This window comes from Amphibalanus amphitrite, unplaced genomic scaffold (genome assembly GCF_019059575.1).
Source record: "Amphibalanus amphitrite isolate SeventyFive unplaced genomic scaffold, NRLGWU_Aamphi_draft 001026F_arrow, whole genome shotgun sequence".
Classification (NCBI taxonomy): Eukaryota; Metazoa; Arthropoda; class Thecostraca; order Balanomorpha; family Balanidae; genus Amphibalanus; species Amphibalanus amphitrite.
Genome location: NW_024882520.1, coordinates 94,626 through 111,248, shown reverse-complemented (window position 1 = coordinate 111,248; position 16,623 = coordinate 94,626). Strand labels below are relative to the sequence as shown.

Below are 16,623 nucleotides of genomic sequence, written 5' to 3'. Positions count from 1 at the left end.
ACGGCTGGGCCGATTGCGCTCAAATTTGGCACACGGTTGGGGACCAGTTGGTAGGGTGCCGTGCAAAATTCAGTTTGGACCCCGTTTGCACGTGCGCACGTGCAGAATGCCGCTTCTAGATCTCAGGAACGGCTGGGCCGAGTTGCGTTCAAATTTGATAAACCGCTAGCGACCGGTTAGAAGGGTGCTTTGCGCAAGCCCGTTGGAAGTACCCTCTCGCCCTTCCGCACGTGCAGGGCTCACTATCTCGCTCGCTCGTTCTTCGCCCAAAAGGCGTTTTACTGGTTCGTAGTTTTTCTTGTAACCGACTGGTCTGCGACAGATGCTTATGTGACTGCAACCACTCGATCGATCGGAAAGCTTGCAAGAACTTTCGCAGACCTCGATCGGCTGGAAGCCGCCGACACTATCTGTAATTGACAGAGGCAGACGTCTTTAACGATTATTGCATAAAATTTAAAGCCTCGGTCACACTTCACCGAATTGGACCAACGGACGAGAAACGGACGAGAACTGTCAGCGTCCGGTGATGTCCGTTTGTTTCCGTTGGACGTCCGTTTGTCATCCGTTAATATCCGTTCCATATCCGGTGGTGTCCGGTTGAGCACACCGGACACCACTGGACATGGAAGTACTGTGACGTCACATGGAAATTGAAGTAAAAATCATACAGCAAAGACGTAGGTGGTGGATTTTTTTAAGTTGTGGGTACTATAGTCCACTCAAGAGGATATTGCAAACAATAGATTGAAGTTTTTTCACAAGAATATGTTTCACCGATGGGTACTTTACAGCCTGAAAATATACGATAAGATCTGCTATTTCAATTTCAAAAGTGAAAATGTGAAAACTTCGATTTTTCGGAATATTACTGGTGGGCCAAATCTTTGAGGCTGGTGGGCCATTTCGGGTCACTGGTGGGCCATTTGGCCCACCAGTTAACATGTTAGCCGAGGCCCTGTGAAATCATGATCTGAGAAGCATTTACCAAAAATGCAGTCAAAAAACTTCACAAAAAGTAAATTCAGCTTGCCTAAAACGCAATTATCTAAGATGACCTAGGTTGACCTTGACCCTGACCTTGACCCCTGTACATCGTCGAACAACATGTTCCATGATAGGTGGGAGGTAAGACTGGCAAAAAAGGCCGAAATCAGGGTGTCAAAAGCTCACAAGGCCCATGGCAAACGCAAGATGTTGAGAATTGGCCATTTGGGTCATGACATGACCTGAAAAACAAGGTCATATCTCCGAAACAAAAAATCACAGAAACTTGAAATTTGCAGTGGACATCAAGAAAGGATAGACGAGCAGCTATACGAAAAATCAGCCTTCTAGCTCTAAAAATGATGAGTGCAGAGCAGAAAGACTGCCTGGGGGTGGGGGTGGCAACCACCCCCCCCCCATGTGCGGGCGAGGGTTAAGTCTTGCTCTTGACTGGTCATCCTTGAGCCGTGATTGTAAATGCGGCCACCTAGGACAATGACCGTATAAATAGACGTTTTCATGGAAATGGTTTTTCAATTTTCAGCAACGATAGGTATTTGACAGAGTCTCTTGCGAACTTACTCTCGCTAACTTGTTATAGCTATGAAGAATACGCTAGCTCTATGACTCTACAAAGAAAGACATAACTAACGCTGGCTTCATTTTCTTCCCTTTTACTTGCTTCATTGTAAGACGGCCATAGATGCCTAATTAGGTATATGAAACAAGATTTAGGTAGTGGTGTTATTAGGTAGATATACTTTGTTACATGAGCCAGATGCAGTCATTAGCGGCGTGTCAAAACTTAAAGAAACGTCTCAAAACCGTGGAAGATTTATGCTGGGCTGGGTAAATAAAACATATCCGTACCTAATCCCTATCCATCGCGTGGCTGTCTTTGACGCGGATAGTGGTAAGCTGACGATTGATGGCCCGGTTTGTGTATTATACGGTGACGCGCAGTAAAACTCAGCCGATACGACATGGTTTTCCAAAGCTGGATTTCTCCAGCTGTGCTGTCGACTAAGCTATGTTCTTGCCTGTAAGTTAGTGCCTTCTATTTATTCTATGCATTGCTCAATGCTCAGTAAAAGATGTGTTCTCGAGTTCCATTATACGGATCTCGAGACATGCTATCTGATACAAAGATATCCTATACCATTTAAGAATGACGATTAATTCTTTAACACATAAAACGGCTCCCACCACATGTAGGTATTAGGTACCTACATATCCGAGATAAGTTGACGATTATACAGTGAGTTATGCAAAGGTCTATGATTTATGAAACAGACAGGGTCAAATTTTATCAGCGCAATTCACGCGTCTCGCTGCGACAGAAACACGATGTACGACTCAAGAAAACTGTATAATACCGTGTAAGTTTATGTCAGACAGTAGCGGCGGAACACCTTCAATTAAGGGGGGGGGGGGGGCACTGCCGACTTTTGGTCCCATTCTTTCCATGCAACGCCCATAGGGCTAATGTTAAAATGCCAAAATCAAAGGGGGGGGGGGGCACGGTGCCCCGGTGCCCTCCCCGTTCCGCCGCCTATGATGTCAGAAGCTGATTGATGTGGTTTCAAACATGAGGACACTTAAGCAAAATACCAAAATTTAACCCACGAGCCGCTGGGGGGGGGGGCATAAAGTTGCCCCCCTTTACGTTTTGTGAAATATCTCCGAAACCTGATAAGCTACGAACGTGAAACTTGGCATAGCTTCAAATGAATACCTAGGCAATGTTTGAGGGAAGTTTCGTGGTTGTAGCACCTAAGATGACGTCACAGTGACGTCATAAAGTTTTGTCGTTTTCCGATATGGACCGTTTCTGATGACGCTGAGCATGAAACTCAACTGCAAATGAACTAGACAGCACCTGCTGTCATCCTTAAACATCTAACTACACTTCCATCTAGTTTCTGACCAATAATCGACCCTTTATATTCGGTCCCATATATCTGATGTATCGTGAGGAATATGAGAGTCGCAAATCTATGATTTCACTTATGACGTCACTGTGACGTCATTTCAAATGGGATCGACACCAAATTTGGACACAACCTCGGCTAGGTATTCAGGAAGATGTGTACAAAGTTTCGCTTCTCTGTCTCTTCGCGTTGCGACGATATCGTCGCAGAAGTAAAGGGGGGGCAACTATATGCCCCCCCCCAACGGCCGGCGGGTGGCGCGGAGGCCCAGCGGGGTTAAAAGACCTATCGAGTATCGAATATTTTTTTACGCGATGTTATACCCATGAGGTTATTTGTATATGAACGTCTAAATTGGGAAAATTGGACTTCTGATGACCTCTGGTGGCCTGACCTCAAACTTGACACATATGTAAATGACCAGGTATAGTCTTTCTTGAAAGTATCGCGTCTCGAAAGTATCGCTATCGCTCCCTGGAGTAGAGCCCCTGGCTATTGAGGGCTGGCCGCCTGGCCGGTCCGTAATGTTTTCATGGTTTCACGGGATTTCTTCAGGCTTTGTTAACGATCCCTCAATTGCCGCTTACCGTTCGTCACAACCATTTACCTCCATAAGCGAATAAAAGTTAAGAGCAGGCACCTCCCCAATCCGAATCGAATCACTCAAGTCAAACAAAGATCTATACCATAGCAAGGGAACGCCGTGTACATACGTTTTGAGGGTATAATACTGAGGCCAGTTTAACCAACAGAAAAAAACCGCCTGCCGGAATTTTTTGCCTAAAGACCGCTTCACATACCGAGCGTAATCGGTAAAGCCCTATCCGCTGACGTGCCCACTGCCCATCGTGTTTACGATATATCCGCTGACGTGCCCATCATCGTGTCTTTAGGCAAAAAAATCCGGTAGGCGGCTATTTTTATGTTGGTAAAACTGGCCTCAGGTCACCTCGGCATGGTGTAATCGGGACGATCGCCACTCGCTGCAGCCCGCGGCCAAAAGGAACGACTCCGAGAATACCTCTGAGGGATGACCTTGGAGGTTTAGGAGCCTGTCCTTCGAGACGGGCGCAGATAAATCGACGGGTGCCATTGGCCCGGCGTGGCTGCCGCGGTCCACCGTTTCTCTCGGACACGTTGTTAGTTCTGCCTGAAGGTAACCTATTTTTTTCCTTCACGAATGGTAATTGGTAAATGGCTTATCCTATGGTGTATTTTAAGAACAATTCAAATTAGATCGGCGTTGAGAATCGAATCACTCAACATTGGAGAATGTGCACGCACGTAACCTGCCACGCATCCACATGTTGAATGTGCTTTAACATTTTGTCACCGCACATGTGCGTTGTGCATCGTGCAGCACTTATATCAGACACTGCTGTTGAAGTTCGTGTAAATCAAACGGCACACATGCAGCTATTGAGCAGGCATCACCACTTCTAAATAAAATGTGTGGGTAGGTACTGTCAATCACTTATTCTTATGGGCATACCCAGCTTGCATGCCCGTTGTCCATGCGTGAGCATTGAATAGGCACGTTTTACGTTACATTCGTGGATTAATGTTTTATGTTGAATGGGTCTGCCATCCTACATCCACTTTTTCAGCATGCTATCGCTTTACTTGCGAGAGCGAATCTTTTTCGGTTAAAGCGATTTATTCAGTTTTTTTTTCGTGCGACATTAAAGGGACCCTCCCACCTTCAAAAAAGTTAATGAATTGGCACGAAAGTGATGTCGCTCGGTTCAGAAAGAGCGAAAACGAATATCTACCAAATTTCATCGAAAAATATTCACCGGTTTTCAAGATATTAGACTTTTACTTTTGTTTACTTTTTGGGATCTCCGCTGTTCCTAGCGATTTTATTTGAAAGTGCGGCATTTGTTGCGCGCAAAGCAGCATATACCACCGCGTGCTACCAAACGTTTTAGTAAAAGATTTAAAAATCGTTAGATCTCCGCTGACGTCACAAATTCTAAGGGGGCATACCAATGCACTAGCCCCTTAGAATCCGAAAACTGCAAGTTTGAAATTCCATATCTCCGAATTAAAGCATTTGTCGATGTTGTGAGTGCCCAAACCGGTATTTGCAGGCCATGGCCACCAATTTGGCTATCTCAACTCAAAACTAATGTTAAGGTGGGAGTGTCCCTTTAACTCGCCTCCCTACGCCGATTCGAAACACGATTAAGGGTCGACGCACTGTAACTGATTAGGCCGCCTCACCTTTTGCAGGCCTCACCTTTTACGCAACGAACATACCTGAGTCGATTATTCCCACTAAACGCGTACCCAGCAAAGCTTCTGAAGGCCAGTGCCGCCGCCGGGAGCCGACGGAAATTGAAATGAGCCCTCCTCAGCATTCTTCGGTCGAGGCCGTGACGTGGCCGGGGGCCGTTTGTTTACCAGTTTGCCTAGTCTGAACGGCAGAGAACATTGCTGACGCGATGGCGGGGGCATCGGTGACGGTAGGCGGATGCTGTTTTGGTGACCTCAGATACGGGCGATATGACTCTTGCTGTGTCAGCTCAGAGCCTTCGCCCTTGGACTGTGACTTTCACGTTTGTTTTCCTCCGCTCGGTAGTTGCTGCAAGGCAAGCCCGCGGGTCGGCTGGGTCTTCGATAGAACGTTCTCCGCGTCTTATGGTAGAGTAACCAGCCATAAACCCGCCGTTACTATTTTTAACGGAGAACGATGAGGGACAGCTAACGAGATGAAGGCCTCACAGCTATGTGAGATTAGTCCCTTCCGGAAATGTGTACACGTACCTATAATCACTGGCTTGTTTTGCATGCCATGGCCCTGCTCTAGTACACTCAAGGTTACCTACAGTAAAGATGAAACAAATGTCATCACATTAGGAAAGCATTTAAAGCTGTTTAATGAACGATCCGGCCCACCATAAGCTAATGATCACGATTCTATTCACGATCACGGCTAATGCATTCCGGAACTAATTGACTTCTAATAGGAACGATTGTATACAAGCAATCGCCTTTGTCGTCGAATCAACCGTGTGATCTGACATAAATAGACACATTGCACATCGCAAAAAGCGCGATCTAATGAAGTGGCACGAGGAAAACAGATCAACGTCTTCAATATCAATGAGAAGAGGTGAAAAATAGAAGAGGTGCGGCAGCATCCAAACTGAAAAACCTCGACGAAGCCTATATGATAAATCCGCGGTATATCCATGTGAATTCATGAAGGCTTAGCAAACGACTGGAAACTTTGCCAAGGCGGTAGATAGAGATTATTGGTCTGCAAATCTTGACACTTGGCGGAGATAGGTACGCACTGCTTTATTGTCCGGTAGTTCGTGCTCACACCAGGTTTAAATAATTATTGATTATTGATCGGTGGGAAATATAAACACCATGCTCAGGTACTTCGTTATTTCTTTACGTGCAATGATCAGTGAGAACCAACAAATCCTTCACTATCGGGTGAAGTCAAGGAAAGAAAAAACATCAGACACACAAGGTACAAACATTAAACCTCGGGGACACGGGGACAATATGGACGCGCTTATGCCGTCCAGCACAAAAGTATGAACTTAACTGATGCTGATGAATAACCATTCCACTTCAAAATTCATCAGATGAACACTGAAACTGTCAGGTCCAAACAGTCGAGATCGGCAGCCGATGTTCTGCTTAGCTGTATGATTATGTTATGAGGTTAATTAATAACTTACCTACGTTTAGCGTGCGATACCTGAAAGGTCCGTGGCTAAACTGACCTTTTGCCTCTGTCTTCTGTCGCAGATCACCTCAACGTGACGGAGAGTGCCGGCATCCAGGAACAGCCGCCGCCAGCGGATGACCCTGGCGTGGACCGGACGGGGTCAGAGCAGGACCCGAGGTCGGGTCTCGAGTCTGAGCCAAACTCCAAGTCAGGCAATGAGTCCGACACAGCCTCAAGGCCGAAACCTGAGTCAGAATCGGACCCCAGGTCAGACCCTGCAGCAGAGTCAGACTCCAGGTTGAGCTCTGAGTCAGTGACTAGGTCGAGGTCGAGTCCTGACTCGGAGTCGGACTCATGGACAGCTCTGAAGGCAGCTGCCGTGGCCAAGTGCGATCCAGAGACGGCGGCAGAGATTGGTAAGTCCGAGGCATGGGCGTCGAAACCGGGGGGGACGGGGGGGACGCGTCCCCCCCAGTCGAGGAATCCGGGGGGGACATCCCCCGCAAAAATATCCCCATGAATGATTTAAAAAGTGACCTGCGACATCGGTGTATTGTCGTTTTGGGATGAAATTGCGGATACCTACTCGTATACAAATTGAATCTGCGAATTGCTGCACTGAAAACAATTTAACCCAAGGCCGGCGAGTAAACCGGTGTTTCGCGGGTACCCCTATCCGCAACCATTTTCAACCACCCTCCCAGGAGTACAGTAAGGTCCCATTGCAGTGTAGTCATCCCTGCTCTCGGTGGATATGTTCGCCGACAGCGGTTATATCCCCTCAGAGCAAGTACGACTACACCGCAATGGGACCTAGCACTACTCCTGGGAGGGTGGTTAAAATGGTTGCGGATAGGGGTACTCGTGAAACACCGGTTTACTCGCCGGCCTTGGGTTAAATTGTTTTCAGTGTGACACTGTACCCTTGCTTACAGGGCTGCGGAGTAGATGATTTTTGTAACTCCGACTCCGGCTTAAAAAAAAAACGCTCGGAGTCCCCACTCCATCTCCGACCACGGCATCCCTCGGCCCGTATCGGAGTGAAAAAAACATGTGATGTGATGCTTTTGTCTCTGAACATTTCTTGGCACATTAAAAGATAACATTATCTACGAGGTGCAGCTCTGGACTGTCCGTCCCAGGTCATCGATAGGGAGCCAAAGCTCCAGTTGTAGGGGCGACCATATCCAACAAGGGCTGAAGATCTGTCCCAAAGTCTCAGAGAGCAGTAGGACAACAGCTTGCAAAGACCACACATTTTACATAGGATATTCGTAATAGTCAAGACCTTCAGCTCACTCTCAAACGGCCCTCTTCCCGTTCGAGGCCATCCGACAGCAGAAGGTCTCACCATGGCCTTTGAACGCTTGATGCTTGAGGGTGAGAGGACCTCGTCCTGGTCTGAGAGAGCCCAGGAGGACGTAATGCTCAGTATGCCCCTACATTGGTCTTACCATGACCCCTACAATCACCACAGCCAACAGAATCTCCAGCTCTTATTCGACCCATCCTCGGGGATGACGTTGACTCTGACTTCAGAGTTGAAGTCTGTTACGATTTTGGTGACTCCAACTCCGTATCCGACCAAAACCGTCGACTACGACCGAAGTCGACTCCGACCCCGCAGTCCTGCAGCTACACTGCACAGAAGTTGGAAAAAAACTGTACCTATGGTTGACAGCGGTTTACAGAGGACCACACGATTTTTTAGAGGCAGGGCTGCTGGACTTGGTGACCAGACCCTAACTGTCCTGGTATCAAACTTAATTACGCGGGATGCAAAATTTATGCGTTTTGGGACTGTTTTGCCAAGAGTTTTTGCCAATTTTCGCGGCGCTTCGCGCCGCCAATTCATGCACAGGTAGAAAAGAGTGTGACTAATAACGCCTCCACGCGAGAACATGAGAACATGTGTATTGTGTATGCGTTACAAGTAGTGCATAGGCCTGAAATTGTACGCTAAACTAACTAACTTTTGGGTTTTTAGTCAGCCAATCCGTCCCCCCAGTCAAAAATCCGTGGCGACGCCCCTGGGAATACCCCTCTGAATGTATGACGTCAGCGCAGATATCTAACGATTTTTAAATGTTTGACTAAAACGTTTTGTAGCACGCGGTGGTATATGCTGCTTTGCGCGCAACAAGTGCCGCACTTTCAGCTGCCAAACTATTGCTTCCAAATAAAGTCGCTAGGAACAGCGGAGATTCCAAAAAGTAAACAAAAGTAAAAGTCTAATATCTTGAAAACCGGTGAATATTTTTCGGTGAAATTTGGTAGACATTCGTTTTCGCTCTTTCTCAACCGAGCGACGTCACTTTCATGCCAATTCATAAACTTTTTTGAAGGTGGGAGGGTCCCTTTAAACATTTCTCAAATCGCTATTATACTGCATCGTTTGACGGCGGCGTTATCGGACAACTTTCTGTTGGTGAGATATTCTGGTCCTTTTTATTTTCACACAGCAAAAAAGGCAGATGCGTTGCGGGAGCTTTCGACTTCATTGTTACAGGAAGGCAATTTAGGAGCCCTAACTGAAGGCACCTAACAATGTGGGTGTGCATCTGTACTGTCCGCCAGTACCAAACGTGGCCAGGCATTCAGTGAATTATCATTATCTGCAGCTGTGGCAACCTTTGTCAAATAGGCATTTCGGAAAGCTATCGAAGTAAAAAATGATGCATGAGCACTATGAGCAGTGCGCAGTGTGTACATCTGTGGTGTTCCCATAGCGCTTTTTCTTCTCGCCAAAAATACGGGCTGGCTCTTGCCCGCGAATTTGAGTGAATGCTAAGAGTTCAGACTAATAGGAATGCGATGATCGCACGAGTTTTATGTATTGTGCAACAATGCTGGCCAGCTAGCAGCTCAGCACGTCTATTTTTCTTATATGCCATATACGGCTCGTTGCAGCTTGCAAGGCTCCTTGTTTATATTAATACGTTGTAAACATAGCGCTAAGGGCCTATTAGATCATATTTGGCACAAGCCTGATATCAGTCCACCATTCAGAACAAAGATAAACAAATAACTTATGGAAACAATCTATAGAACCAGTGCAACACATCACAGCCCTGCCTTACTATACGTTCCTCTACTGCAAATATTCGACAAAATGCTATCGAATGCTATTGCTATTTGTTATTCATTGCATTATTAAGGTTATTTTATTACCAACTTTCCCTCACTCGATTTTATATAGGCATAAAATACATTCTGAGAGACGACAGAATATAAGTATGTTTACCGTAACCAAACGTTAATTAACCAAACGTTAAGTCCTTAAAAAGAGCTTAGGTACCTGTATGTATAACAGGGTGTGCGTGTTTGCGGAACTCGCACCAAATGCTCACAATATGGTTCGAATGAAACGCACATTGCAAAAACACATGCCTATACTTTGTTGGGAATGAGTCAATGGTGGAACTCGGATAATTTAATTCGTATATAATTCGCGAAGTTTGATGGTAAGTTTATGCACTAAAACTTGAAGTAAAATCAATTCACCTTCAAAAAGGGTTGCAACAATATTTTTTAAAAGACGTTTGGTCACGCCGAGGTAGTTTTTATCGGATAAGGGATAGAGTTTATATTTCGTTCATTCCGGGTGTTGTAACATCTAACCACTTACCTTACCTGTCTCTCTGTTTCTGGTCGGTTCGTTCATCCCTCGCCCCTATCTTACCCGATCCCTGTGCCGCCGGCCAGGCTACGGTCACATCTCGCCGTCATCTGCGGGCGGCCAGATCTTCTGCATCTTCTACTCTCTGTTGGGCATCCCAATCAGCGGCCTGCTCCTGGCCGGCCTCTCGGACTTCTTCGCCGGAAACCTGCTCAACTTCTACGACTCCAAGTGGCAGAAGAGATGGGGTGAATCCAGGTGAGTTCAAATCGAGTCGCGGGTGACTGTACGAACAGTGCCAGCTGCAAGACAAGGGACTATCACGGTTTGCTGGGGCTACATGTCGTCGGATTCGAAAATCGGAGCGACGTCGACCAGCCCGGTGCTCGCGTGAAACTGATCGCATGGTGCGGTGCTGCCACCTTCCGAGTGGAGCCTTGGCTAAACGAGCACGAGAGGGCAGAGCGAACAGCAGTGCCAGGGACGTGACCGCTGTCAAATCACAGCTCTGGGGCTCGTACGTGCGCCCTTAGCTTATCTCTATTTTACGATTATTCAGCTTATATGGAGATTAATGGAACTCGGTAGCGTCTGTTCTTATTCAATGCTAGAAATCTTTCAGCGTCGCCACTTCACACGGGCTCCGGCTGCTGGTGCCGCTGTCTAATACTGTATGTACTGTGCCCTCAGATGGAGTCTGGCCGGTTTCACGGCTCTGTACCTGCTGGTCGGCTTCCTTCTATTTGTGTTCGCCCCGGCCGTGGTGTTCACCTGGCTCGAGGGCTGGAACTACCGCGAGTCCGTCTACTACGCCTTCATCACGCTCTCCACCATTGGATTCGGAGACTACACCGCAGGTCGGTACTCGGTCGGATCTTCAACTCGAGTGTCCTATTCCTATTCATTAGTACATATTTCTCATCCAATCATTCTGCGATTGACCACATAGTTCGCCTTGAAAGTGACATAAGGAAAGGATACAAAAAGAAACATCACACTTTAGCAATTTTTTTGGACATCAAAAACGCTTTTGATATGGTCCATAAGCCTGCATTAATACACAAAATAGCACAACTTGGCATCAGAGGACATATGGCATTCTATCTCTACAACTTTCTGTCTGGAACCAGACGTTTCCGCTTGAAGATTCGCTCTATTTTTTCAAATGTTCACGAGACACAGAATGGCCTTCCTCAGGGTAGCTGCCTCTCTCCAATTCTATTCAATATTATGATTAAAGGAAGACTGCCACCTTCAAAAAGTTTTCTCAGATCGGCCTATGATTTATTCCCTGGACAAAACAAAATTTTAGAATTCACCTGACAAAGTATCATCACGTGAATCGCGAAAAAATTGTCGATTATCATACAATTATCAATCGGTTAATGTCTAGCGACAATGATTACACATCACTAGACTTCAAGGTCATAAGATTATTACATTTTATTTGAAAAAGTAAGGTATTTTATGATTTACTAATATATGATTTCATAAGAAATTGGCCATGTTTAATTTATTTTGCATTTAAGTTCGTAAAACATTTAAAAAATCATGGCTCATTTGGAATGGGTCTGGCCCATGTTAAACCCCATTTCCCACACTTTTTTGGAAAAAATGAACTACTGAATATATAAGTTTAACTTTTATTTTGACACTCCAAAATTCTTCTCTGATCTCGAAACAATCAAAGTTTTGACATATATTTACCAAAAGATAAGAAAATTCATGTTTCAAAGTTATCGATAAACAGTAGAGATGTCGGTTTTCTTGGACTAAAAAAATGGCATCAAACTGAACTTTGGTCTCCGATTTCTCGCAAACGGGTTCGAATTTCGGAAAACCGACTTCAGTCTGGGACATAGGTGGCTCAGCTCTAGTGAAAACCGTTTTGTGAAAAAAGGTGGCAGTCTACCTTTAATGATTTGTTCAGCAACATCCCAGACGGCATTTCCTTCTCTTTGTTTGCGGATGACAGCGCACTTTGGTGTACCGACTCTGATTATGATTATGGTATTCAACGCTTGCAATTCGCTCTCCATAAAGTAGAAAGGTGGTCAGAAACATACGGCTTAGAATTTTCGGCAGCGAAATCGGCACTTATGATTTTTTCCAGAAACACCAGGATTTCACCCTTGAAGCTTCCAGAATTACATGGTTCCGATATTCCACGGGTTTCAAGTTTCAAGTTTCTGGGGGTCGTTTTGGACTCCCAGTTAACAATGAATAGGCACATCAAACATGTACAAACAAAATGCAAAAGAAGACTGAACCTTTTCCGATGCCTCACAAGTACTCCAGCTGGTGCTGATCGTTCAACTTTACTCCGTTTATACCGAAGCATAGTATTACCAGTAATAGAATATGGATCAGTTATGTATTCTGGAGGAAGCCGTTGCTCCTTACAGAAGCTAGAGGTCATACAAAACAACTTTATTCGTCTAGCTTTGGGTGCCATGAGGACATCGCCAATACTGTCCCTACAGGTGGAGGCGAATATACCTCCCCTGCATATTAGACGAATAAACTTGAACTTACGATATTATACAAAAATAAAACAGTTCCCATCTCACGCAGCTTACCAAGCAATATCGATTCTTCCTCGGTTACACTTTACCTACATTGGGAGATGTGAACGAAGAACTGGCCTCACAATCGCTTCCAGAGTTACAAAATACCAGCAAGATATAGAATATAACTTACCTGAAGTTACTCCACTACCGCCCTTGGGAGTGGCGCCATGGATGATGCAACCATTAGTTATTTCGTTTTTGATCACCGAGAAAAAGGACTCATACTCTCCGACTGAAATACAGCAAACGTTTATGAAATTCCGAGCAGCACACACTCGCTTCCATTTTCTGTATACGGATGGATCGAAACAAAACAATAAGGTAGGCTTTGGCATTTATTCTTCAGGCCTCCCACATGCAAAGCTGAGGCTACCTGATGAGTCATCAGTATTCGCGGCGGAAATGCATGCGGTTTTGCATGCACTTTAACTCATTGAGCAAAACAGTATTCAGCATGCATGCATTTGCACCGATTCAAAATCTGTCATTCAATACTTGAAAAATCCAGAATTGACCCAGCACATCAAAATCAACATTCTAAACCTTCATGAAGCATTAAGGAAAAAAGGGGTACAACTACATTTCTTATGGGTACCAGGCCACTGTGGTATCCACGGAAATGAGGAAGCAGATAGATATGCTAAGCAATCTCTGGATCTCCCTATCGTAACTGAAACTTCCATTGATATTAGTAGTATTCAGTCTTCAATAAAACGTCATTGTCATCAACTTTGGCAGCGCATCTGGGACACGGATGGTCCAGGTACACACCTTCATCGCATTAAACCACTTATAGCTCACTGGGAATCATCAACTCGTCCGTCCCGAAGAGAAGAAAAGGTCTTGACAAGGTTGCGCATAGGTCATACATATGTAGCCAGTCACTGCACTGCCGCACTCTCACATTCGGAGTCACTCACTGCATTTGTATTGGCCGTCACTCCAGCATCAAGGCCAGCACCATTCTGCCGGCCATCGGCCCGCGCATCCCCGGTCTCGGCGAGGTCACGTGGTCCAATACGTCACAGGGCCCCGGGCGCCGCGACCGGCCACACCACTCGTCTAGACAGAGTCGGGGCCATGCCACAGAAATATACGCAGTAATTGCTACGGCTACACTCTTCCCCCTCATAAATACATTAGCAAGCTGTCGGACTCCCGCAATCAGAACCGTGAAACAAAACACAAACTTAGCGGCTACAACTGCAGGCACAACACGACGCCAAACATATCGCGGCGAAACAGTCGATCGGAACGGCACAGCTACCAGCGCCCAGAAGCGCGGCCGCGCGGGTCCCGCATCTGACCGGCGCAACATCGCGGGGAGACGTCCGACACCAACAGAAACTCTCACGGACACAGCCACCAGCAGGACACAGCAACAAATCGCGGCGAAACCGTAGGATAGGGCGCACAACCACCGGCGCTCACGATCGCGGCCGCGCATGCCGCGCATCTTCTCGGAGCTACATCACAGGAAGACGAGCGCCGGCTGCGGGCATGACCAGACGGTCAGACTCGGCACACACGAGTCCGGGGCCTCCCGGTCACTGGAGTCAGTTGCACTAAGCGTCTGATCGCAGGGCACTGCAACAGAGAGTCATTATCAACGAGCATAATGACAAAATTCATGGCACATAGTAATCGGGTGGTTTACGCAACCGAACCGGACGCCGCCGCGCACCACCCGGACCCAACTCAGACTCAACAATTGCACCTGCATCGGAGTCCACAGACGCACCTTGACTCCCACTCACAACAGCGCCAACATCAGAGCCCGGAACAGTCACAGTCACCCCGCTCATGATAATGAACAGAATCACCCTGCGCATTACCAGAGTCACCCCGAGCACCAGCAACATCACCCAGAACACCAGGCGTGGCACCGGCATCCACGATGTCAAACTGGACACCAGCAGTGTCAGACGGGATCTCAACAGCACCAGAAGGGATCCCAGCAGCGTCAGGAGGGGCACGAGCGGCGCCAGACTGGACACCAACAGCGTCAGGATGGGCACCAGCAGCGCCAGGTGAGGCATCAGGAACGTCAAGAGGGGCCACAGAGGCATCAGGAACGTCAAGAGGGGCCACAACAACGTCGAGAGGGCCACCAGCGGCGTCAGACGGGACACCGGCGGCGTCAGACGGGACACCGGCGGCGTCAGACGGGACACCGGCGGCGTCAGACGGGACACCGGCGGCGTCAGACGGAACAACGTCGGCGTCAGACGGGGCATAGGCGGCGTCAGACGGGGCATAGGCGGCGTCAGACGGGACACCACTGCACACAATCCACTCCCCTCCATTGTTCCACACATCTGACACAACATCAACACAGGTAGACACATCCGGCGCTGTAACTTCAAGGGAACCACGATTATCTAATGCACTGTGCGTTCCGTATCGACCGGCTTTGGGGACAATTTGCTCGGCACGCACATCAGGAACACCATCAACATCAGGTCCAACAGACTCGGACTCGGGCTCCTCAGACACATCTCTCGGGGACACAGCTCGAGGCTTTAGCCGATTATGGTGAACCAAAATCGTTTTACCATTGCCATCGAGCTTTACCCTGTAATTCATATCGCCCACTTTCCGGAGTATCGTAGCGGGCTTCCAAGGTCTCAAGAATTTGTAGTACTGACCAACGGGAACTACCGCTTTGTGTAGGTAAACCAGGTCGCCTGGGTGAAATGTGAACTCGTTCAACTTACTTTCATAAGCTCGTTTGTTGCGAGCGTGCCGGCGATCAGATGCAGAGATGGCAAAGTGGTGCGCCAACCGTAGACTAGCGCAAAGCCCGTCCACATACTCTGCCACTGATCGACTACTCGTCGGCACTGGCGCACTCAACACCGCCTCCGCTGGCAGTTTTGGTTCGCGCGCAAACATCAGATAATAGGGTGAGTACCCCAGCGAAGAATGGATTTGGGCGCGGTACCCCAGCATTAGCAAAGGGAGGTGTAGATCCCATTCCGTGTGATTATTGTCGAGGTACTTTGAGAGCATGCCGAGAATGGTACGCATGAGGCGCTCAGCCTTAGCGTTCCCCTCTGGATGATAGGACGATATTTTTGACTTTTCAATCCCCAGCAACCGACAGGTTTCCGCGAGAATCGCACCTGTAAAATTTGCAGCACCATCAGAATGCAGTCGCCGAGGGCAGCCGTACCTGGCAAAAAACTCATTGACCAGAGTTGAGGCTACAGTCGTGGCCTTCATGTCAGGAAGAGGGTATGTTTCACACCATCGTGTAAACGCGTCACACACCACAAGCAGATGCTTATTTCCCCTACCAGTTGTCGGCAATCCACTCAAAATGTCAATGCACACAGTGTCAAAAGGCTCAGCTGCATACAATTCCCCCATGCCAGCACGAGGTCGAGGGACCGGGTCCTTTCTGGTGTTACACCGCTCACAGCTCCTGCAAAACGTCTCAACACTGCGAGCCATGTCAGGCCACCAGAACCTGGCCCGAATCTGTTCCAGAAGTTTTTCAGCTCCAAAGTGACCACCAGCCGGACCTGCATGGAGCGATGTCAGCACTCCCGGAACCAGCGACTCAGGCACGACAACCTGCAGTCTCTCAGCTTCACCAGCACGTCTTTTGTACATCCTGTAAAGAACACCATTCAGAAGAGTCAGCCTAGACCACTGCCCGAGGAACGGCGACACCGCCGCAGACACCTCACGCCTTCGAGGTTTCACACCCGCGGACAGAAAACGCGTTACTTCAGCAACAGCCCCGTCCTGATCCTGCTGTTCCCTGAGGTAGCTGGACGACCACGAAAGGGCTGAAACTGCACGGACAGTGGGCTCGTC

General features: G+C 47.6%; 1 protein-coding gene across 1 annotated transcript in view; it reads left to right on the top strand.

Annotated features, from left to right (window-relative positions):
* LOC122369336 overlaps positions 1-16,623 on the top strand; it is a 28,920-nt gene that overhangs the window by 5,306 nt on the left and 6,991 nt on the right. Inside the window, exons 2-4 of the mRNA XM_043344004.1 lie at positions 6,690-7,025; positions 10,315-10,486; positions 10,919-11,085. Coding sequence (XP_043199939.1) covers positions 6,690-7,025; positions 10,315-10,486; positions 10,919-11,085 — 675 coding nt within the window. The remainder of the gene's footprint in view (positions 1-6,689; positions 7,026-10,314; positions 10,487-10,918; positions 11,086-16,623) is intronic.